At 35.9% G+C, this 24633-nt stretch overlaps 1 protein-coding gene across 11 annotated transcripts in view; it reads right to left on the bottom strand.

The window, feature by feature from the left end:
• Window positions 1-24633, bottom strand: part of Dlg2 (discs large MAGUK scaffold protein 2) — a 1165863-nt gene that overhangs the window by 369758 nt on the left and 771472 nt on the right. For all 11 annotated transcript variants that reach the window (XM_076843911.2, XM_076843917.2, XM_076843908.2 and 8 more), the window contains one exon: window positions 4344-4500. In XM_076843911.2, coding sequence (XP_076700026.1) covers window positions 4344-4500 — 157 coding nt within the window. The remainder of the gene's footprint in view (window positions 1-4343; window positions 4501-24633) is intronic.

Genomic DNA, 24633 nt, shown 5'->3' with positions numbered 1-24633 from the left:
TGAAAACTAGAATACATAAAAGGGAAATTAGAGAAAAGATCACTCACAATACATGTATGGAATGTAGCCTAAAGTGATGATTTTCTTTTATCTTTCAATGTCTTAACTACCTTAGTACTGTAGCTCTGGTGGGGAGAAGGGGGAGGCCTGGAATAAATAAATCTTCACAATGGAGCTGAGTAATCAATCTCCATTTGCCCATTGCCATGCAATGTGTTTAGCCAATACACAAACACTAGATGGCGCCCATAATCTTAGAACACTGTACAAGTCCAGCTTCAGTTTCTGTGTAGGCAAGAACGTGGGAAACAGTCCATTATGGGAACTATAAAAATATCTACCCAAGCACTTCCCACCTCTGGTGTCCTGTGAAGTACTCCTTATGTAAGGGTTTGGTGGTCAAAAATATTTGGGAAAACTATTTATGTTATCTTCCTGTAGGAGATTCCCACTGCACATGAAAAATGCTGTTTTTGAGAAGTTCTTCAATGAAGAGACTTGATACTAAGGAACCTATTACAGTAGCAACCTATTACAATTTTGTTGTTTCAGCATTCTGTAAAACACACTTGGTAAATGCAGATTTAAAAACAGTTCAAAACTTGTCCCAAAGAAGGAAGAACCCAAACTATCTTAGAAGAGTTTTTTTTTTTTTTTTTTTTTTTTTAATACATGGTTATGTGGTACTTTTATAAAAGAGTTTACAATTTAGGAAAAGTTTATAGTCTGCATGGCAGAATAATTTTGTAATGATCTGTCCTGATTAGTAAGGTGACTATTACATGAATCCCTCATCTATGAAGAACAACTGAGAACAGAGAAAGACCCCCACCCCCAGTTTTCTTCCTGGGGAATTATTTCCCTTGTTTGAACTTTCTAGTGTAAATTGTTTGCAAATGAATTCTACATGACCCAGTGACACTTAATGAATTTTGATTGTTAGAGTTTTGCTTCCCCCCCCCCCCCAGGAATATATATAACTTGTTCCTAAAGTCCAGTGCAAGCTGCAGAAGCAAAATATTGTATCTTTCATATTCCATTGCTGATAATGACATTTTTCTTTCCATCTTGTCATGTATGAGCTTTTTGAGCCTGTTTATATTTTCCTCTAATTGATAACCAATCAATGAAATTCCAAGAATAGCCTTGAAATTAGCCACTCAATATTAAATTTAGCAAGATAAAAGGGTAAAAAAAGTGTTCCCTTCTCCCTTTCAATGAAAAAGGCAGACAATGTCCTTGCAAACATTATACATTAATAAAGGATATAGTATCTGAACTTTATAGATTGCTGCTATGTCTTGTGAATTTGCAATCTCTAATAAGACTATAATACTGGTGGTTGCCTTTCCCATTTACATGGTCCTGGTATTAAGTTTAAATAGATACTTCAACTTTTGAAAGCAAACTTCTTGTGGATTTTCTTTACAATAGCATTGTTAAGTCATCCTTTTCTCCCACATATATGGAGGTCAAAACACAGCCTATGGCTTGTTAAACTTCTTACTTCAGCAGAGGTAGAGTCTAAAGACACCTCTGTGCCTTAGTTTCTTTATCCTTAAACTGGGAAAAATAAGGCAAAGTGATGTCTTAAAGTGACATTGTTATAAATAATGACTGACTCAATAGTACCATGCAACTATGAATTCTTCATAATTCTATGTGTTCCTGGCTGTGAGGTGCACACCAAGCAGTGTACCAGGAAGGTTCTGAATAGGATACTACTGACAGAATAGGATACTACTGACAGAATAGGATACTACTGCACTGTGAAGACAAAGAATATTAACATTGGGCCAGGAGACATGATTTTGAGTACGCCTTTAAAGTCAGTTGCTTTGGAACTTTTGAATATTCTTTTCCTAATCTGCAAAGTGGAAGTTTCTTTGAGGATTCCTATAGTTTATAAATGTGAAAGTGCTTTGTGTCTTTCAATGTTCTATGACAATGTAAATGCTGATTGGGATGAAATGACCCAGTGATCCCCAAGTATACAGATTTTAAGTCAGGATGATGAAGATGACATATTTTAGATAGAATTTTAGAGTCAATATCTCAGGCTATAATGACTTCACCCTATTTGTCCAAAACATTTCATTTAATAAACATTGTTTTTGAGAGAATGCTATGTGCCAGGTGCTGTTATAATTGTTGAGGGCTATAAATCATATGACAAAGGACTTTGTCTCAGGCAGCTTGATATCTAGTAGAGAAAGACAGACATGAAAACATGTATGAGGAATAAGGTTTAAGAGCTGCCAGTTATACGTTATATATTTAAGTGATGAAGAAGTAGTTCAGCTCTTGGATGGCAGAACAAGGTCCTGGCATAGACTCTTTCCTTATTTCTCCCATACCTAACATTCTTCTAGAGATCTACAGGCTGAGGAGTGGGCAGAGGCCTACATTATATGGGAACCACAGGAACACACAGGGCAAGGCCATCTATGCAGACTGTATACTGTTTAGGAAAATTGTGTATTTGTGTGTGTGTGTGTGTGTGTGTGTGTGTGTGTGAGAGAGAGAGAGAGAGAGAGAGAGAGAGAGAGAGAGGAGAGGAGCTGAAATAATGGGTAACAATATAAGGAAACAAATATAAGGTCACTCAGGAAATTCTATCTATAAATCAGCTATTAAATAAAAACAAGGTTGTTTTTCTGAGTACACATTGAAAACCAAACATTCTGTGCTTCACTGAGCTATGAACCAAAATTTCAGACATAAAACTAAGCTCCTATTCAATTTTCCATTATTTGCATGATTACCAAAATTCTAATATAGGCCTGAAAACCACAATAGATTTAACTACCTATCATGCCAGGGAGGTAGCTTGATGTAGTGAAAAGAAACAGTCAATGAATATTTGAACAAGTGAAAGGAAATAGGGAAAAAAAGAGGAAGGGAAAAAACAGAAGGAATGAAGGGGTGGCGAGGGAGAGGGAAGGTATAATTAAACATTAAAAGTAAATATTTAAATACTAGTTCTGACCAGTGTGGTGGCACACGCCTATAATCCCAGCAGCTAGGGAGGCCTGAGGCTGATTTCGAGTTCAAAGCCAGCCTCAGCAATGGCAGGTGCTTAGCAACTCAGTGAGACCCTGTCTTAGTTCAGTGGTTGAGTGCCCCTAAGTTCAATTCCCAGTACCAAAAATACAAAAAAACAAAACAAAACAAAAAACAGTTACTGTAATTAGTAAATATTTATTATTTGTTTATTTATTTTTGCACTTCTTAGGATTAAACTCAGGAGTATTCTACCATTGAGCTACATCACCAATTCTTTTTATCTTTCATTTTGAAACAGGATCTCACTAAGTTGCCCAGGCTGGCCATTAACTAGTGACCCTCCTAACTCAGTCCCTGAGTAGATGGTATTACAGGCATGTGCCACTATGCCCAGATTAATTAATAGACTTAAATTTATTTATTTATGTTTTGATTAATATGTATTAATTAATTCAGTAAATTTTGACAAGTTTTAATTTTTCAGAAACTTATTCTCTTCATTTGAACACGTGGCAATACCCAAAAGTAAACTAAAATGACTTTTAATTATGCAAGATGAATAAGACTTAGAGGTCTACTGTATGGCATAGTGTTTAATAGTTAACAATACTGTATTGTATATTTAACATTTTGTTAAGAGGTAAGGTATTAAATAAGTATTCTTGTCACACATATACACAAAAAAAATCAAAGAGGGCTAGGAGAAACTTTAGGAGGTGATGAATATGTTTATGGCATCGATTGTAGTAATGATTTCACAGGTATATACAGATCCCCAAACATTAACTTGTATATGTTAAAAGTATACAGTTTTTTGTATGTCAATAATACCTTAGTAAAGTGGTCTTAAACATTACTTTTATAAAGTGCTTGGTAAATAATAGGTGCTTAACAAATTGTTGCTGGTAATTCCTGAATTTAGGTAAAAATACTGCTGCTACTATTTATCACTGTCACTAAACTGTTATAGCATTATCTCAGGCATTTTTAAATTAATTATATGCAGCAAACTCTACATATAATAAATGTGCAGTTTTAAGATTATGGTGTCAAGTGTGCAGAAAATTTGTATTTTCGTAAGATAAGTAATATACAATTTGAAAAAGTCATGCTTCTAATGTTCTTTGCATAGAAATATGTCTCAGAAGATCTAAAATATTACCACCTTTACCTTTATTGTAAGGATTTCATGGATCAAGTACCTGAGCAACCATTTAAACTGTAACAGTGAGCACCTGAAGCAATAATACTCTCATCCATGTTTCCTTTGCAACTCAAGTGACTTTTTAAAGAAATGTCAGACTTACAGGGAATAAAGAATAAAGAGAAATACTCACCGATAGGATCTGGTCTCCTCTCTGGAGCTCCCCACTCAGGTCTGCTGGTCCACCCGCCAGAATGAAAGATACAAAAATACCTTCTCCATCTTCCCCGCCCACGATGTTGAAGCCCAAGCCAGTGGAGCCTTTGTGCAGGACCACTTTGCGGGGCTCCCTGTAGAAACAAGTGGAGAACATTCTTCACAGGGTGACCACTCAAGATTTTGTGTTCTTTTTCTTTCATTCAAATATATGATACCTATCATTCACTGCCTATGATAATGGCTTACCAAAGTAAGGTACATTTTCTTATCAAGAAAGAGTCATTCACTGTAACAACTATCAAAATACCATTCAAAATCAATCCTTAATTCCCATTTTCTTTTTTTCTTAAACATATCAAATTTTTTATACCTTTATTTTATTTATTTATTTTTATGTGGTGCTGAGGATCAAACCCAGGGCCTCACACAGGCAAGGCGGGTGCTCTACTATTGAGCCACAATCCCAACCTCCCCCCCACCATTTTCTTTTTATTTTTTTATTGATTTTATTTTTTAAATACATGACAGCAGAATGCATTACAATTCTTATTACACATATAGAGCACAAATTTTCATATCTTTGTATGTAAAGTATGTTCACGCCAATTCATGCCCCCCATTTTCTTAAACTAGGTTTCCTTCCACTTTTCTTTTGTGTAAAATATCTTGTATTAAGCATCACAAAAGTACTCAGTGATTGGATGTATAAAAAAGGGGGGATTTTTGGAGATAAAAGAATGGACTGGATCTTGAAAGATCTCTTATGCCAGTCTGTGGGTTTGTTGTTTGATTGTTCATTAAAATTTTTAGGAACTGAGGACTCATTGGAAGATTTTGAGGCATTACGAATATTTCAATCTATTTTGGGAAGATTAACAAAAATATATGTAGGGTTGATGGAGAGGGAAGTTCAGATATAATAGGAGGCAGGGAAATATTTAGGATGTTGTCTAAGTAATTTAGGTGTGAAGAAGGGACAGACTGAAGAAGGGTGCCAGCAATGAGAAGGAAAAATAAAAGGACAATATAAAGGAAGAAATTTGGAGGGTAAAGCAGTGGGTCCAGAGACTGACCCAGGCTTTAGAGAAAGAGAGAGAGCCTCCAAGTAACTGGCAAAAGGAGGAGGAGTGGATGCAAGATTATGAGGATGAATATGGTTTTGACATTGTCAGCTAGTGGTGGGATACCCATGTGGACATGTTTTGAAGCAGTTGGAGATATGAAGTAGGAAATCAGGTCCTCAGAGAGAAGTGCAAATGAAAAGTAGATTGGGGGGTTACCAATAAAAAGTGAGAGATCAAATTTTGAGCAGTTCACTAAATTTGTGTAGAAGCAAAAGACTTATAGAACTATAAGAATTTTAAAAGACACCTAGTTTAATTTTCTAATCAGTAGTTGTAAAAAGTGTGTTTGTAAGCCTTAGTTATGACCAAGCTGCCTTTTGTATCATCTACCCTCCTCTCCCAAACATCTAAGTTCCAATTACTCAAGTTGATCTATTTTTCAGCTTTCCATGATCAATGATGTAAGAATAGTAAAGAATAATCCAATATATTTTATACTAATGGCATACAGATTTTTTTTTGCTACCACTTTTCCATGTATAAAGTGATACATTATATCTTTGTCTAGGCTCATTATAAAGAAGATAAGAAAAGTCACATCATAGCTTGAACTGTCAGTGATATATTACATAGTGATGCAGTCAGAGGTAGAGCTAATTGACATAGAGCTAATTAATTTCATCCTGCTAATACTTTATAAGTACCTCCTGTACAAGGTACTGTTCCAGATGCTTAGAATGTTTGCAAATTATATAAATATCCCTGCTCTTGTGGCTTGACATTATAATGAGGGCAAACCACTAATAAGCAATGGATATAATACATAAGTTTATTACATTGTATGCTAGAAAACAACAAGTATTTTGGAGAAAAAAAGCAGAGTAGTATAAGAGAGGATAGGTTGTGGCAGGGATGGGCCTGGGTTGCATTTATTGAGAAGAGATATTTGAGAAGACCCTAGTCATGTAGGTATTAAAGGCAGAGCATGTCACCCAGAGGGGACTGTTTATACAGAGACCCTGCTTTGGGAAGGTGCCTGGTGCTGTCAAGGAAGAATCAGGTGGCCAATGAGGCTAAGGTGAGTGAGTGAGGGAAGGAGAATCAGTTTGAAAGCTACTTCTCTTGCCACACTCCACCTCCCACTAAAGGTGATCACTATTCCTTGGGCCACATTGTCCTGCACACATAGCTCAACTGCAGCATTTTCAGCGTGCAGTGATTGCTTCTCATACCCTTTGAAGAAGAATGTGAACTCCTGAAGCCCAGGCCCCAGTATTTCCCCAGCAGTAGAAGATACCTAACAAGTTGTAGGAATTCAGGAAATGGTTATTGAATGAATGAATACATTTTCTGCAGTGATTTAAACCTCTACTTTATATTATAATTATTTATGCAATTGTCTTTCCTTCTTGGTACAATTTTAGTCAGGGATGACAGTTTGTTTTTTTTTTTTTTGGAATGGGAATTGAGCAACATTTCCCCCACACTTTTTTTGTATTTGTATTTTATTTAAAGACAGGGTCTCTCTGAATTGCTTAGGGCCTGCCTAAGTTGCTGAGGCTGGCTTTGAAATCCCAATCCTCCTGCCTCAGCCAGTTGAGCCATAGGGATTATAGGTATGCACCACAGCGCCTGGCAGGAATGTCATATTTTAAAGTAAAATAAGTCCACAGGGACACACAGGTAGCACAAATGAGTGAAGTAGGCTGAAAACGAATTATAGCAAACTGGGGACTGACTGTGTTTCATCTAAAGCACGGATGCTGCTGTTCGACTCCAGACATCAGCTCCAGGCAGGAATGAAAATGGAGAATATCTCCAAGTTAAATAAGCCAGTCCCAAAAAACCAAAGGCTGAATGTTCTCTCTAATAATGTGGATGCTAACCCACAACAAGGGAGGCTGAGAAGGGGAAGATTATAAATTCATTGGATTACACAAAGAGGAATGAAGGGAAAGAAGAAAGGATGGGAATAGGAAAGACAGTAACACGAATTTAACAGAACTTTCCTATGCTCATATATGAATACATGACCAGTGTAAATCCACATCACGTACAACCAGAAGAATGGATCCTAATTAGAATAAGTTATACTCCATGCATGTATAATATGTCAAAATACACTTCATATTACGGACAAATTTTGAAAAAAAAAGGAAAGAAAAAGAAAGTTCAGGCTTCAAAAAGGAAAATCATTACTTAAACCTGAAGGATTTTTGGTACTGAGGAAAGTATACAAATGTTTCCAGCCATCTTTCTCAAATGTGAGTCTGTCCATGTTACTTACTCGCTCAAGAGACTTTTGGGATCTTCATGCCCTCAGAATGTGGTCTAAGCTTCTAAGTTTGACATTTGGACCTCCCATAACTTGTCCTTCACCCATCTCTCCATGCCTAACTTCATCATGTTCCCTCGTACCCATGCTCTGCCATGCAAAGTGGCCAACCATAGCTCCTTGTACAGGTTGTTGATGCCTCATGTCTTACCTAGGCTCTTGACTTTGGTCAAAATTGTGCCTTTCTTGTTATTCTCACATATCTAATGAACGTCTGCTTGATCTTCAAGACTGAGGCCAGGTGCTATCTCTCACTGCCCCTTCCATCCTTTCCTCCAGATAAACTGACCATTTCTGTTTTTGAAACCACATTTTCCTTTTATTAACACCATTGTTACTGCCTTTACTGTTCCCAAATTACTTTGGTTATACATTCATCTACACTGTGAATCTGTGTGGTCCTAAAGGAAAAAAAGGGTCTCCAAGCTTTTTTTTTTTTTTAATAATTTTGGAGACTAGAATAGCTGAGCACACAGAGACACACACAAGAAGATATGTTTCATGAATAAAGAGAAAACAAGTGGGGGGTTGGGAGAAGTGATATCGAATTGGGTTCTACCACTCTAAAGCTCTGTGAGAACCCCGTATGCCCTCTGTGGGTCAGGTTCCTTGCTTGGATAATATTAGGAATACTAGTGGCTCATGGATAAGTGGTAAAATTCAGATAAGGACAAAATCATTTATAAAACTAAAAAGTCTTAAAGAAAAGTATACATTGAGATGCTATTTCCAGTCATTTGGCAGATGAGATACACTGAAAAGTTCTCCCTTTATAAAGCAGCTAAAAATCCTGAATAGAATACTTGTAAAACATTTTTAAGTGCCTGACTAAGCTTGAAAGTAAGACATTTTCAGAGATTGAAATTAAAGCAGAAATGTTAAGTTCAGAGAAAAAAAGTAAGTACTAAGATAGCAGCAGACTGAAGAGTTCCCAAGTCTAGACTTGATGGCTATGTGGTAAATAGGATTATTTAGACCCAGATGTGGGGTCAGAGCAGACACCACTGAGCATATTAGGACTTTGACAGTCTATCTGCCAAACAGAAGGGTACAGTTCAAAAATATCAGCCCCTCAGTGATGTCAAGAATACATATCTGCCCTAACTGTGGCTCAAAGCAAGAAGAAATGTACTGGGGAACTATTCAAAGCATGTTTTAAGTGGAAGAGGCTACCCTCTAGGAATAGAACTCATAAAACTAAGTAATTGTGAGAAGAAGAAGGGTGAGCCTTAGTAGCAGAAAAATAAGTTGGCAGGATATCTCCAGCATTTCGAGGCAGAGTTCTCTCCAGCTCCATCTGTGGCTCCAGGTCGCTGTCCTGATTGGTCAGAGAGGGACATGAGATGGGATCATCTGGCCACCCTAGCTCAACCACAATAGCCATTAAAATCATTTGAGTAGCAGATAGCCCTTCCTCAGAGTTCAGAAATACAAAGCAACATGCTCATTAAAACCTGGCCTTCCACAGTGCTTTTCCTAATGAGAGCAAAGTGCTAATATCAGCATGTTTTGTTATCTTGAGCAGGTATATTTCCATTGTAAATTAAAAACAGCATTATAATATATGAACTTGGTCACCCCTGGAGACACTGACAAAAAATGAGTTTCAGAGCATGTAGACCTAAGTCTCAGATCCAGTACTATGATAAGCCATTAAAGGAGTGTTACCCTTCGAAGTCATTGTGAAGAGCCAGATAGTCTCCCTGAGTCCTCTTTTCTTTGCTTTTCTGTAAGTGCAGCCGTGTTCATGTGAACAATATTATCAAGGAAAAGAGATAGAGGTAGGAAATCAAAGAGATTTCTTTTTTGCACAGTGGGAAAGTACATACTGTTCATATAACTGTGAAGGGGAGCAGAGCAAGCTGGTGGCTTGGAGGTCAACTACGGAAAGCTTCAAAGCTGCTGGTTGGTTATGATTCGTGTCTTTAGTATCTCAATAAGCTAGCTCCTCAAAAGACTCTACAATCCATAACTTATATCCAAATAATCACATTGGCCAATTAGTCAAATAAAGGGATTTTGTTGAACTGTTGTAAGGGCACAATGTTAAAATAATGTACAAGAAATTTGGCATTACAGGGAAGGATCCAAGCTCTGGACTTAACAAAACCCACAGAAGTTAGTCTGACTTCAGCAAAAACAGTTATCACATAGATAATGACTCTACACTAAATATACTGTGGTTGCTATTGTGAGAGATTAAAAAAAAACTATTAAGGATAGTATAGTGTACTGTGATAGAGTGAGACAATAGGCATTGGAGCTAGATCTACATTAACAGATGTCTATCAATTAATAGATGGATAATTCAGGAGATTTTTGAAGTCTATTTTTTAATAATTATTAAATGATAATATCTATTTTATGGTGGTGTAATGATGAATTGAAAAAAACTCTAAGAACTAGGATCATGCAAGTACTCAGGAGTGGTAGCTCACTTTTTTTCCTTCTAAAAGCTAGGATCTCTGGAAAGCAAATAGGCACACATGAAATGAGAAGTCAGCAACGCAGGACTACATGTGCAGCACTACCGAATGAGTGCCATGCATACTGAGAGATCATGTTCAGATTAGGTCCTGGAGAAGGTAGAATCTGAACTGACCCTTTGAGGGATGGGTAGAAATGAGATAAGTGGGAAAGGAAGTAGAGGGTACCATATTTCAGTAGATCACTTGAGCTCAGTACCACAGGAAAGCTATGTGGTTGTGGTTGGAGAACAGGGATGTCTCAGTGTGAGTGATAAGGAAAACTAGATGAATGGATGCCCAGATAGAAATTTAGATTTGTATTTAGGTCAAAGAAGACATAGAATTTCTGTACCTCAGGGAGACTCCATAAACCCAGTTATTTCTGTTTGTATGCTTAAAGTATTTACTTTATGTTGTGCTAGTCCTACAATCTCTCAAATTTGTCTTCAAGGAGCTTAATGAAACATTCTAAGAGTTTCTAATAATACCTCTGCTGTAAAGTGCAGGTCTGTGGTTGAGGTTGGGATATAAAGCCTTGAGTTTAACAGATAAGATCTAACCTGTACACTTTCTAAAACTGTTTCAGCTTTCTTCTCCAGAGAAAATCCTGAAATTAGTCACACATCTGAGATTATATATCATATCCTTGGTAGAGAGAATTAGACAAGTTAAATAGTTTTTTCCCCACAAACATAAATCATCTAAAGATTAGTTCCAATTAATTTAATTTTGAAATATTTGGAGTTTTTCCTTTTTCACGTATTAAATATGATGATCTTATAATCACATTTACTCTCAATTTGCTTTTGTCTAAATTGATCAAAAGGATAAGAAGCCACTAACCCTTGCTCTCACATACGTTTACACTTTTTATAACCATAACTTCTAATCATAATTTCACTTCCAAAGCAAAAGAAAACAGATAACCTTTCTATTTTTCTTTTATTTCATAATATTTTGACTGAAAACTTTCCCATTAAGTTATACATCTATTTATAATGACATATTTGCTTCTGTTGCTTGTTGCATTTTAAAATTGTAAAGAGAAGTTAATTATGAAAGGAAAAAAATTAGCAATTCTCTTAAATAAAAGTATAACTTTTGTAAATTTTTTTTATAGCTGTATCATTTGTTCTCAAGTTTCCAATTTCAGCAAATATTGAAATATTGTTTGAAAATCCTATAAAATCCAGGGTATAAGAAAAGTTAATATTTGATAGTATGGTTTAAGAGAATAATCTTACATGTTCTTCCTACAGACAAGCATATTTTATGAAAGATTTTTTTTTAAATGCCTTTGAGTTGGAGCTCTGGGGTGCAATAAAATTCTAATTAATTGTTAAACATTCAAATTCTCTGCAATTAGTGGGATAAGGAAAATGGCTTGGATCAACTAAATAAAAATATAGGGTTCAAGTTGTGTAGGTCTTTTCTTAACTCTAATTTAGATATACCCATATTATTGTGAGAAAAAATTTCCTCTAAACTGAGCTATTTTCTTTCTTTTATTTTCCTTTCTTTCTTCCCTTCCCTTCACTCCTTCCTCCTCCTCTTCCTCCTCTTCCTCCCCCCCCCTCCTCCTCCTTTCTATTTTTTGGGTACTAAGGTTTGAACCTAGGGTGTTCAACCATCAAGCCACATACCCAGCCCTTTTTATTTTTATTTTGAGACAGGGCTTCACTTAGTTGCTTAGGGCCTTGCTAAGTTGCCAATGCTGGCTTTGAACTTGGGATCCTCCTGCCTGAGCTTCCAGAGCTGAGCTCTGTTTTCTAGTTTCAACTTAACATTAACTCCTGGGTGTTTCTGAATATAACCTTCTGAACAGCAGTTTCCATGTTGTATAATAAAGGGAATGGTGACAAAAGCAAGCCACAACAGCTACAATCCCTCACAACTCCAGCATTGCATATATTTGCTTACTGAAGCAAGTTTCAACCCACATCTAAACCAGAGTCCCATTTGATTAGTCAGTAACAAACTCAATATTCACTTTGAACAGAAAAACGCAAATGACTATTTTTTTTAGTTCTTCAAACTGACCTCTTTTTGGCATTAACCTTGTAAACTTTCCTCTACATTTCTGAAAAGGAAATGTCTGTAGTAATGGAAATGTTTCTAAGATATTTATATTGAATAGTTGCAAGTGTCTTTGTAAGGAAAATAAAAAGGAGACACAGAGATAAGATGCAGAGGCAGGAAAGATGGCAGAATGGCTGAAGTGTCAAACTGCCAAGCTTTATTTATATCAAATATGTTACTTTAGGTCATTGGCATCATTAGTACATATTGTTCACTGTATTACTAGGCAGGTTACAGATTTAGCAATGTTATTTGGTTTATTCCTCATTACTAGGCAGGTTACAGATTTAGCAAAGTTATTTGGTTTATTCCTCAGTTACATACTAAGTTGCAATATGCAATGTTAAGAGTTTTGTGTAGTTCTCAAGGAAGTCCATTGTATAGTTACTGTTATGTGGTAGGTTTAGCCTGAGTGAAACATTGTGGTTGTCTTACAAGAGAGTTCCTTTATTCCCTGGAGCTGTGTGCCTGAGAGCAAGATGGAGACTGATAAAACTCTAACACAGAGCCTCCTCATGAAGGACATTGCTATAGCAGCCAGGCATCCGTGTCTTTGCACAGAAGTTTTCCCAGCAGCCAGGCATTCCGTGTCTTGCACAGAAAATTCCTAGCAGCCAGGAATTCTGCATCTTTGCACAGAAACTTCCTAACCACCAAGCATGCCACAGTCATGAAGCTATCAGAGACCTCAGTCACAAACATAGAACCCTCACGTGTCTTGGCTATTGTAATGGATAGTACAGTTCTAGAATCTCTTTTTCTCTTGTCAAAGGCACATCACTTTTTTTGGTCTTTGTTTGACCCCTCTGTTCCTTGTTTCCATTTCCTTGAGGGACTCCTCTCATCTGTTTCCTGTTCATAAATGGCATTCCCATAGCTCATGTCCTTGGCTACTTTTCCCTCTCACTCCTCCCTGTAACTCTTCCTCAGAGAGCTCCTTTCCTTCTTGAGGCATCGACCACTCCATCCACACTAGTCCTCCCTTCATTGTTTTCTGTCATAGCCTCCTGCATGTCTCCTTCATGATACTAATATTACAGTGAAATCACTTTGCTTATTTGTTTGTTCCCACTAGAACGTTTTCTTTATGAGAGTAGCAACTCCCTTGTCTCCCTAGCACTTAGCATGGTGCCTGGCACATGCTAGGACCTCCATATTTATTGAATAATAAATGTGTGGTCTTATCATTTCCATCATTGAGCCATATATCTAGTTTAGATCAGTGTCCTCTACTCCAGATTTCCATTTAGCTTCTCCAAAATGAAATTACTATCTACCCCCAGAATTCACTTTAATCCTTTTATTACTTATGTTTTTAAATGATGTCACAAAAGTCAGAAATGTCTAAATTTCACCTCTCTCCTGCTTCTCTAGTACTTCTAATTATCCAACAAATATCAGTTTTACCTTAGAAAAAAATAAAATCATCCTAACATTGCTCTTAGTTCAGTGTCATGACATCTCAAATCTGAGCTCCTGGACTCTGCCAGGGATCCCTATCTTGGCTGACCCCAAGAGTCCCTCCTTCCTGCACCCTTGCACCCTTTCCTTCATATTGCTGCCAGAGAAATTTTCTTTAAAAATTAACATAATTATTTCATTTCTCTTATCTAAAGTTCCCATTGCTACTACAATACCTGAGAGATAAAAATTCTCCTTAGTCTCTATCAACTCCCCATCTGCTCCCCACCCAGGATCTGATAAACAACACTCTACTCTCTACTTCTATGAATTTGACTTTTTTAGTTTCTCCATAGAAGTGAGATCATGTGGCATTTGTCTCTCTGTTCCTGGTTCATGTCACTTAACATGAAATTTGACGTTATAGTTAGATAAGAGGAACAAGTTCAGTTCTTCTATTGTACAATAAGGTGACTATAATTAATAAAACTGTATGGTGTATTTCAAAACAGCTAAAAGAGAGGGTTTCAAATGTTTTCATGGCAAAGAAATGATGAATAGTTAAGGTGATGTATATGCCAGTTAATTCTGACTTGATAATGCCACAACATATACAAGTATCAAAATACCACTTTGCCCCAGCTGTCCCTCTCCTCGGTCTATGCTCAAAGGACTTAAAAACAGCACACTACAGGGACACAGCCACATCAATGTTTACAGCAGCACAATTCACAATAGTTAAACTGTGGAACCAAACTAGATGCCCTTCAGTAGATGAATGGATAAAAAAACGTGGCATACATACACAATGGAATATTACTCAGCAGTAAAAGAGAATAAAATCATGGCATTTGCAGGTAAATGGATGAAGTTAGAGAAGATAATGCTAAGTGAAGTTAGCCAATCCCAAAAAACCAAATGCCAAATGTTTTCTTTGATACAAGGAGTCTGATTCATACTGGGATAGGGAGTGGGAGCATGGGAGGAATAGACGAACTCTAGATAGGGCAGAGGGATTGGAGGGGAAGGGAGGGGAAATGGGGTAATTAATTATGGTGGAAGGTGATGATCATTACTAACCAAAGTACAGGTATGAAGATATGAATTAGTGTGAATATACTGTGTAAACAACCAGTGATATGAAAAATTGTGCTCCATATATTTAATAAGAATTGCAATGCATTCTGCTGTCATACATAAATAAAAAATTTACATAAAATACCACTTTGTGCCTTATAAAGATGTACAATTTTATTTATCAACTAAAAATACAACAAAACTAAAATAAGAATCCTCCTTAATTTTTTGGCCTAGAGTTTTAATGTAAATCTGTACTTGGTGCCGTGCTGGGTACTGAAAATAGAACTATAAACACAATTAAATTTTAATTTTATGAGGCTATCATTGTAGGATAATAGGAGGGTACATAAAAATAACTAATTATAATATTCATCCATTCACAACATTTGGGATACATTTTTACGACAGCAGAGCACTGATTTGATGTTTAGAGATGGGGAGTGGTAGGATGTTTCATGAATAAGGAAGAACAGCAATGAAGGATGTGAGAAAATGCATGAGGTTTGAGAACAAAGCAAATATTCTCCCATCGACTAGTAGGGCTGCAATGGAGACATGGAGCAGAGGCCAGGAAGATGCTCTTGGATAGGATAAACAAAGAGTCAATTCTCATTCTTAGGACAATAGAGCAGAGTATTTCTTTACTCATTTAACAAAAAATTATCCAGCAGCTATTGGGGCAGATGTTGGCTGGTTCTTGGGCTTACAAAGCCTCACAAGACCTCTCTGCCCTTGAGAAGTTTATACTTTATGTTAGGTATTGACTGTGTTGTCTTCCAATAGATATGTTGAAGTCCTAACTCCTTATAGCTCATAATATGACATAGGGTCCTTACAGATATATTAAGATGAGATTATGCTGAACTAGAGTGGCCCACTTATCCAATATGACTGGTCTCAAAAGAAAATCAGGTAAATATAGAGGCATCCTGGGAGAATATCAGAGGCAGAGAATGGAACAATGTAGCTGCTAGCCAAGGAACACTTGAGATTGCCATCAAATCAACAGAAGCCAAGAGAAGCAAGTAAAGATTCCCCAGTAGGATTTAGAGGGACCATGGTTCTTTGTCACCATGATCATGGACTCTAGTCTCCAGAGCAGTGAGATAGAGAGACAATAAATTGCTTAACATGAAATCTGACATTATAGTTAGATAAGAGGAACAAGTTCAGTTGTTTTTAAGCCACTTACTTTGTGCTGATTTGTTATGGAAGCCAAAGAAAGTTAGCATACTCTGGTAGTTGCTACCTGAGCCCATGTGCATATGCATCACCTGGTTAGGGAAGCAAAGGGGATTACCTAGGCTGATCCAATCACAATGAACTGTCACCTTAGTAAATGGAGTTGAAGTAAAAGGCTAGTACAATTTTGTGTCTGGGCAATGACCTTAGCTTTCACATGACAAGTCTTCCCCAGAACTTGCTAATAGAATTTCAGAAATTGCCACATAATTAAGACATCTATGTAGAATTACTATAGAAAAAAAGTGGCAGAATACTAACACAAATACATTAATTACTATTGATGTAACTTATTTTTAAAGTTAACATATAAAGATATAAAATCTCTCTCTAAGCTTTAACTAATTGAATTCTTCAAAATTGAATTCTTCAAAGCTGAATTCTTCAAAATTCGTCTCTTAAACATTCATCTGTCCTCTTCTCAGGGATTGCTGATATTGCTTATACAAGTATTCCTGTACCTATTTCCTGCTAAAAGTTCTATTTTCTAATTCCAGAGCAATCTTTACATAACAATTAGTTAAGCCCTTATGGATATTCTGATTCTTTTTTTCCATTTAGGAAAATGAGTGGAAGATCACTGCTTCACATTCAGGGTTTTCCAATACAGCATTTCAGTTTTCTTGCTGACCTACTTCTGCCTAGACGTCTACCTTTAGAACTAAAAGCTGGTTCAAACTTTTCCTAGGCCTAGCATTCCTATAGTTATTCATTAACTATGTTAGCCACGGTGAAATCTGGAAGCCAACTTTGGACATTGGCACAAACACAAAGTGATTTTAGAAGAAATATCAACATTTTCTTCCCTGAATATCTATAGCCTCATATCCCGACAAACAAAACTTCTTGATTTTTTCTAACTTATTAGCTTTTCCTCAAACACCTGACTCTCTACCTTTAGTCTTTGAGTATACAGTTCTATCTACCTGCAGTTGGATTTTTCCCTTTTGTATTCTTGGGAAGCTTCCTTTAATACTTCATGAATATTTAAATAATATTTGTTCTCCACAGCTCTCCTCAACACTAACTTACCTAGGATTCTATAATGCCAGACTCATATATCAACTACCCTAATTATCATACTCTATCTGTTCATCCACTGAACAAGTATCACTTGAGAATCCACAATATGCCAGGAGGGTTCCATTTGGGTTTGGATTATGATATGAAACAGACATTTTTTTTCTTCTTAGAAGTTTACAATTTAGAGGTATGTCAGAAGACTAAACTGACAATTAAAAGCCAGTATGCTAACTTTGTAATCATGATCATGATAATAGCTTATTTGCAGGCTTGTTTTTCCTTTTTAACTCCTTGATTATTGAATGTCTTATTTATTTTGTGAGTTAATATCTGGCATCTATTAAGTTATTAGTACCAAAATCCACTTAGGATAAACACTCTCATTAAACTAGGAATAGAGGAACTCCCTCAACTTGACAAAGACTATTTACAAAATCCTGACAGGTCAGATTATGCTTGTTGTCAAGAAACTAATATCAGAAACAAGATAAGGATGGTCCCTTTCATTACTGCTTTGCAACATTATATGGACATTCTGGGTAATGCAACAGGATAAGAAAAAAAAATAAGAGTATGTATATTTGAATATATGACCCGTGGAATTCCACATCATGTACAAACATAAGAATGTGATTCAAATCAGATTAAGTTATACTACATGTATGTCAATATACCTTACTGTCATGTATATATAAAAAGAACAAATAAAAAAAGAGTATGCATATTTTAAAGAAAGAAACATAACTGTCTTTGTTCACAGATGACATATCACCTATGCAGAAAATCCATTAGAATCATTAAATAAAAATCCCAAACTCCTCAAATTAATAAGCAATTACAATAGGGTTAAATGATCAAAGTTAGTTCACAAAGTTCAATCACTTTCTTATATGCCAGCAATAAATAAGGAGAAGTGGAAATAAAGCAATATCATTTATATTGTCACCTCTCAAAATGAAATTCATAGGTAAAACCTAAAAAAATATGCAAAAGATCTATATAATGACAACCACAAAATTTGAGTAAAAAATTAAAGAACTGAATAAACAGAGGGATATTCCAATTCCATGAAGAGGAAACTCAATACTGGCAAAATGTCAGCTCCTCACAGATTGATTTACAGATTCAGTGCAACTGCAATCAAAATTCCAGCAAGTCATTTGTAGGATACAAACAAACTGATTCTAAGATTTATGTGGATAGGCCAAAGACCCAGAATAGTCAACAAATTATTGAAAAAGAACAAAGTTTGAGGATTGATAATACCTGACTTTAAAATTTATTATAAAGTTATGCTAATCAAGACATTGTGACATTGGTGAAAGAATAAACAAAGAGATAAACAGAACAGAAAAGAAAGCTCAGAAATAGACTCCCAATAATACAGTTGACAGATCTTTGACAAAGGAGCAAGAAAATATAATTGATAAAATACAGATATTCTTTTTCAATAAATAGTGTTAGAACAGCCAGATATTCACATACTACAGAAATGTAGACTCAGACCTTACAGCTTTCACAAAAATCCAATCAAAATTGACCACAGATCTAAATGCAAAATGTAAAGCTATAAAACTCCCAAAGTTAACATAGCAGGAAATCTAATTGGCCTTGGGTTTAGAAATGACTTTTTAGATGTAACATCAAAGGCATAATCCATGAAAGAAGGAATTTTTAGCCTGGGCTTCATTAAAATAAAAAAAAAATCTGGTGCATGAAAGACAATGTAAGAGAATGAAAAGACCAGCCACAGATAGAGAAAACAATTGCAGAAGTCATATCAAATAAAGGACTGTTAGTCAAAATACACAAGGAACACATAAAACTCAACAGTAAGAATATAATTATCAATGACATCCTTCACAGAACTAGAAAAAAAAACCCTGAAATTATATGGAACCCCAAATAGCTAAAGCCATCTTGAGCACAAAGAACAAAGCAGGAGGCAATATACAACCTGATTTCAAAACAAACTACAAAGCACAGTCATCAAAACAGCATGCTTTTGGCATAAAAACAAATTCATAGATCAATGGAACAGAATATAGAGTATATCCAATAGAAATTATCAGTATATCATAGGGACATCTTCACTCCCATGTTTGTTGCAGCACTATTTATAACAGTCGAGAAATGGGAACAAACAACCTAAGTATCCTTCAACTGATGACTGGAAAGAAATGTGGCAGATACACACAATAGAATACTATTCAATTAAAAAAGAATGAACATAAGTACTGCATGATCTCACTTATATGTGGAATAAAAAAAAAAAAGTTGATCTCATCTGGTGCGGTGGCACATGCCTGTAATCCCAGTGGCTTGGGAGGCTGAGACAGGAGGATTGCAAGTTCAAAGCCAGCCTCAGCAACTGTGAGGAGCTAAGCAACTCATAAAGACCCTGTCTCTAAATAAAATACAAAATAGAGCTGGGATGTGGCTCAGTGGCCAGGTGCCACAAAGTTCAATCCCCAGTAGCAAAAAAAAAAAAAAAAAAAAAAAGTTGATCTTACAGAGGTTGAAATTAGAGCAGTGGTTACCAGGAGCCAAGGAGAGGAGGTTGGGGGACAGATGAGGAAAGGTTTAACAATGGGTACTAAGCTACAATTAGATAGGAATAAGAAGCTCTGGTATGCACGGTGGGGTGCGTATAGATAACAATAATGTCCTTTACATTTCAAAAACCTAGAAGAAATGATCTTGAAATTTTTCACTATAAAAATAATAATTTTTTGAGAAAATAGATCTATGTACCCTGATTTAAATATTATGCAATGTATACCTGTATTGAAAGTTTACATGGTAAACTTGTTAATATGTACAATTTTTAGGTTTTTATGCACCAGTTATATAGTACATTAAAAAAACAAAATAGCAGAAACAACTCAACTAACATTGAGCAAAAGGCCTTAAAGGCACCTCACAAAGTATACACAGATGGCAAATAAGCATATGAAAAGATGCTCTACATTGTAGTTCATCAAGGAGATGCAAATTAAAACATAAATGAGATACCATATATAGCTATTAAAATGCCCAAAAGTCAGAACACTGACAGCATCAGGATAAGGAAAAAAATAAGAATATGTATATTTGAATACATTACCGGTGGAATTCCACATCATGTACAAACATAAGAATGTGATTCAATCAAGAGCTATGTAATGTTTTGAACAACTAATAAAAAAAAGAATGTGAGTCAAATCAGATTAAGTTATACTCCATGTGTGTCAATATACCTTACTGATGGCTAGTAAGGGGAAAATCGGGTGTTCTCATTTTTTGCTGGTTAAAATGCAAAATGGTACAGCTATTCTGGATGACAGTTTGGTGGTTTCTTACCAAACTGAACATACTCTTCCCACATGATTTAGAAATTGTGCCACTTGGTATTTACCCAAGGACACTGAAAACTTACACTCACACAAAAATCTGTTCATGGATGCCTACAGTGGCTTTATTTAACTGAAAGAATTTGGTAGCCACTAAATGTTCTGCAGCAGAAGAAGGGATAGACTGGTATAATCTGGAGAATGAAATACGATTCAGTACCAAAAAGAAATGAGATATCAAACCATGAATAGATACAGAGATAACTCAAATGCATATTGCTAAGGGAAAGAAGTCAATGTGAAAAGGCTACATGCTATATGATTCCAAATAATAGCACTGTGCAAAATGCAAAACTATGGAAAAACTGATATGATCTATGGACTCTGGGTTATAATGATGTGTTGAATGTAGGTGAGGAGATGTCAGTCATGGTGGACTCCGTGCACATGTGGGGGAGGGACATACATGGAAACTCTACTTTCTGCTCAATTTTTCTGGGAACTCAAAGCTGCTCTGAAAAGTTAAGTCTATTTTAAAAAGTGCTTTCTTCAGCTCTTGGGTTCTTAATGTGTGGCAAAATATGTGGTATGAAGAACATGATCAATGAATGATTCTGGAATGAAAATCTAAAAGACATCTGCTTCTCGGTGCAAATAGGTTGGTCTCTTTTTCTTTTCTTTTCACTTTTTTTTTAGTTGGTGCATTATAATTGTATGTAATGATGGGATTGGTTGTTACATGCACACAATATAACAATTTGGCCAGTATGACTCCCTAGCACTTCCCACTTCCCTTACCACTCCCCACCTCATGGCCCTTTTCTTCTACTGATCTTTGATTTTCATGAGATCTATCCCATCTTTCTTTCCTTTTTTTCTGCTCTAGCTTTTGAATATGAGAAAAAACATATGACTTTCTGAGTTTGACTTATTTCACTTAACATAATGCTCTCTAGTTCTACCCATTTTCCTGCAATGATGTAATTTCATTTTTTCTTTATAGATGAATAAAACTCCATTGTGTATATATACTACATTTTCTTATCCATTCATTCATCTGTTGAGAGACACTTAAGCTATTTTCATAGTTTTGCTGTTGTCAACTGTGTTGCTACAAACATGGGTATGCATGTATCACTATAGTATGATGACTTTCATCCTTCAAGATAAATACAAAAGAGTGGTATAGCTGGGTTATGTGGTAGTTCCTTGCCTAGTCTTTTGAGGAAACTTTATATGGATTTCTATTGCTGTGCCAACATACAATCTCACCAACAGTGGAAAAGTGTTCCATTTTCTCCACATCCTTTCCAGCATTTATTATTATTTGTATTCTTTTTATGAATGCTGTTCTGACTAGTGTGAGATAAAATCTCAGTGTAGTTTTGATTTGTATTTCCCTAATTGCTTATGACATTGAACTTTTTTTCATGTATTTATTGGCCATTTGTATTTCTTCTTTTGGGAAGTATCTATTTAGTTCATTTACCCATTTATTAACTGGGTTATTTGATTGTTTGATATAAAGTTTTTTTGAGATTTTTATATATTCTAGATAGTAATCCTCTGTCAGAAGAGTAGCTAATATTTTCTCCCTTTCTGTAGGTTCTCATTTCACATTCCTAATTCCTTCCTTTGCTGTACAGAAGCTTTTTAATTTGATGCCATCCCATTTATTAACTCTTGGCTTTATTTCCTGAGCTTTAAGCAGTCCTATGAAAAAGTCGTGAAAATAGGTTGATCTTAAGAGTTAGTTTTGATAAAAGGAAGGTTGCAACAATGGAAAGCAAAAACAAAAGAAGGGAAGTCAAATAATGAGGAAATTTGGTCTAGCAGAAGAGGAGATGGGACACCCAAAAGACTCTAAATGCTCATTTTCTGAGCATGAGTTTTAATCTAAATAAAGATAATTTAGTACTCTTCCCAAACTAAAGTTTCATAGAGGGAATTCTTGCTGTCAGATAAGTAATGGCTTCATGGGTATGTCACAGGGTCAGTATTACACTGGGCATGGTACTTTCTAATATTTTATACCTCTTTCCACAGTTATCCCCTAAAATTACTCCATTTTCTCCATCATCCTCTCTTGAGGCAAAATAAGCCCTACCAAAACAACAGCCAAGCAAAAGCTCTAAGTAAATCAGTCTGCTCCTTTTTAGTACATCAGTATCAAGAATACCATTTGCAGGAGACCAACTCTGCAAGGCCCACAGTGGTGCTGCAAAGGAAATCAGCTTTCTCTGGGTGTCTTGGTGTCTAGGTATGTCGCTTTAACTATAATCCTTGCTCTTTAGCGCTATGGCCAAACACTCTCGAAGGGTTAGAGAACTACCTCAGAAAGTTCCTCATTTGGACACGGACAGTTGGACATGATAATACATTAGCTATTTGTCAATCCTAATTCTCATGTTAACCCCTGTTCCCAAATTGGGGATGGCCCCAAATAAATTAAAAGTAGAATGATCTTATAAATCAGCCCTTCACAGTGATGTGCACACAATACCAGGTATTGATAATATTTCCTTCTGCAAAAACAAAATACACTATCAAATACAAGGCTTGATTTTTGATAACTGTGAATGCCTTCTATGCCAAGGGAAAAAGCAGTTTGTATAACTTTCAGTTATTTTCTTGTGCCTGAATTATCTTCTAGCACATACATATTGGGAGAGATCTACCTACCTACCTACCTACCTACCTACCTATACTGATTGGACACCCTATAACTTTGTAAACTGCAGTGCATTCAACACAAATAAAATATGTCATGAAGGAACAACAAAATTAGTGAGACTAGTTTCACTACTGTTATCCTTAGTGTTTTTCATACCCAAACATGATACAAATTTAATTTTTTTGTTAAATGAGATTTAATTTTAATTATAATCATTAATGTTTATTAAAATCTAAGGATATTTAATTTTTATTATATATCTGTAAGTTAAATATCATTTTATTCAAAGATAAGAAAACAGATGTTTGGAAAGATTAAGATTTTACCAAGACTGACCAGTGAAAACTAGTGACAAGAGCATTCATACTTACTACTTGTTACAAAAGCCTTTACTATTCTATAGCACTACACAGAGAGAGAAAAAGTGAGAGATGAGAGTTGTCTTATTTCTTCTAATATCTGGGTATAGAGAAAACCTGTTGTCGGGAAACATGAATCCCCTATTCTTCTGGTCACAGGACAAGAAATTTTACAAACCATCTATAGTCTGATTTGGAGATTACTCAATAATTAGATGGCAGGGTACAGCCAAAAGCTACCCTTCAGGAGTGCTGCATCTAGAAGAGAGAGAAATATTAAATCCTGCAGCAGAGATTTGATCTGCTATACAGGCAATTATAAGGGATCCTAGTGATGGGTATGCAGCATTTTCCTACAAACCATTTTAATGCTATGTATCTCATTGAATACCCTGGGGATGAAAGGAACAGACATATGTGCATGCTTCTGACCTAGTGACCATGTTCAGTGGCTCTGGACTTACTTTGTTAGGTGTAAAATAAGGAAGTAGCATGAGGTGACACTTTGACCAAAAGTATCTTTTTCATATCTGCTATTATTCCTGAAGCTCTGCCATTAGGAAATTTATATTTTTGAGTGTAGATGGGTACTTGAAACCCTTGCTGTCTCTTTACAATCGAGGCATACTCCATCCCATGCTATGTTCTGTCTTCCACATTACTGTCTGCCTGAGGCTGTGTGAGAGATACACAGCCAGTGTTTGTTAAAGGGATACTAAACTGAGGTTTTGTCAATTGGTTCCTGGTATGAAAAGGCTTGAGGGAAGAGGTTCAAGCACAATGGAAAGGGGCAGTTAGAGGGAGAGAGATGGATAGGGAACCTACGCTTACTGAATACCTACCATTTGTTAAGTACTATGCTAGAGCATTTACATTTTTAAAAAAATATAAATTCTTGAAATAATTCTGTGAAATGAACACAAATCCCTAGTCTATAGATTAATAAAGCAGACTCAGAGAGATTTGGTAGCAGCTCAAAGTAATACAGATTTTAAGTGCTGGAGCCAGGAACTAAATAAAGATACAGATGGACGAAAGACCTTGTTCTTTAAATTATACCAGGTTTCTGTACAAAGGACACATGACTGAGGACACGCAATGACCTCAGAGATATAGATAAGGCAATGTAAAGAGGGGATGCTAACACATTTTATTAATATTCAATTTCTTATCAATGCTCATAATTATTTCTTGACCATGGAAGAAT

This window comes from Callospermophilus lateralis, chromosome 2, assembly GCF_048772815.1.
Source record: "Callospermophilus lateralis isolate mCalLat2 chromosome 2, mCalLat2.hap1, whole genome shotgun sequence".
Lineage (NCBI taxonomy): Eukaryota > Metazoa > Chordata > Mammalia > Rodentia > Sciuridae > Callospermophilus > Callospermophilus lateralis.
This window is presented reverse-complemented; position numbering and strand designations above follow the sequence as displayed.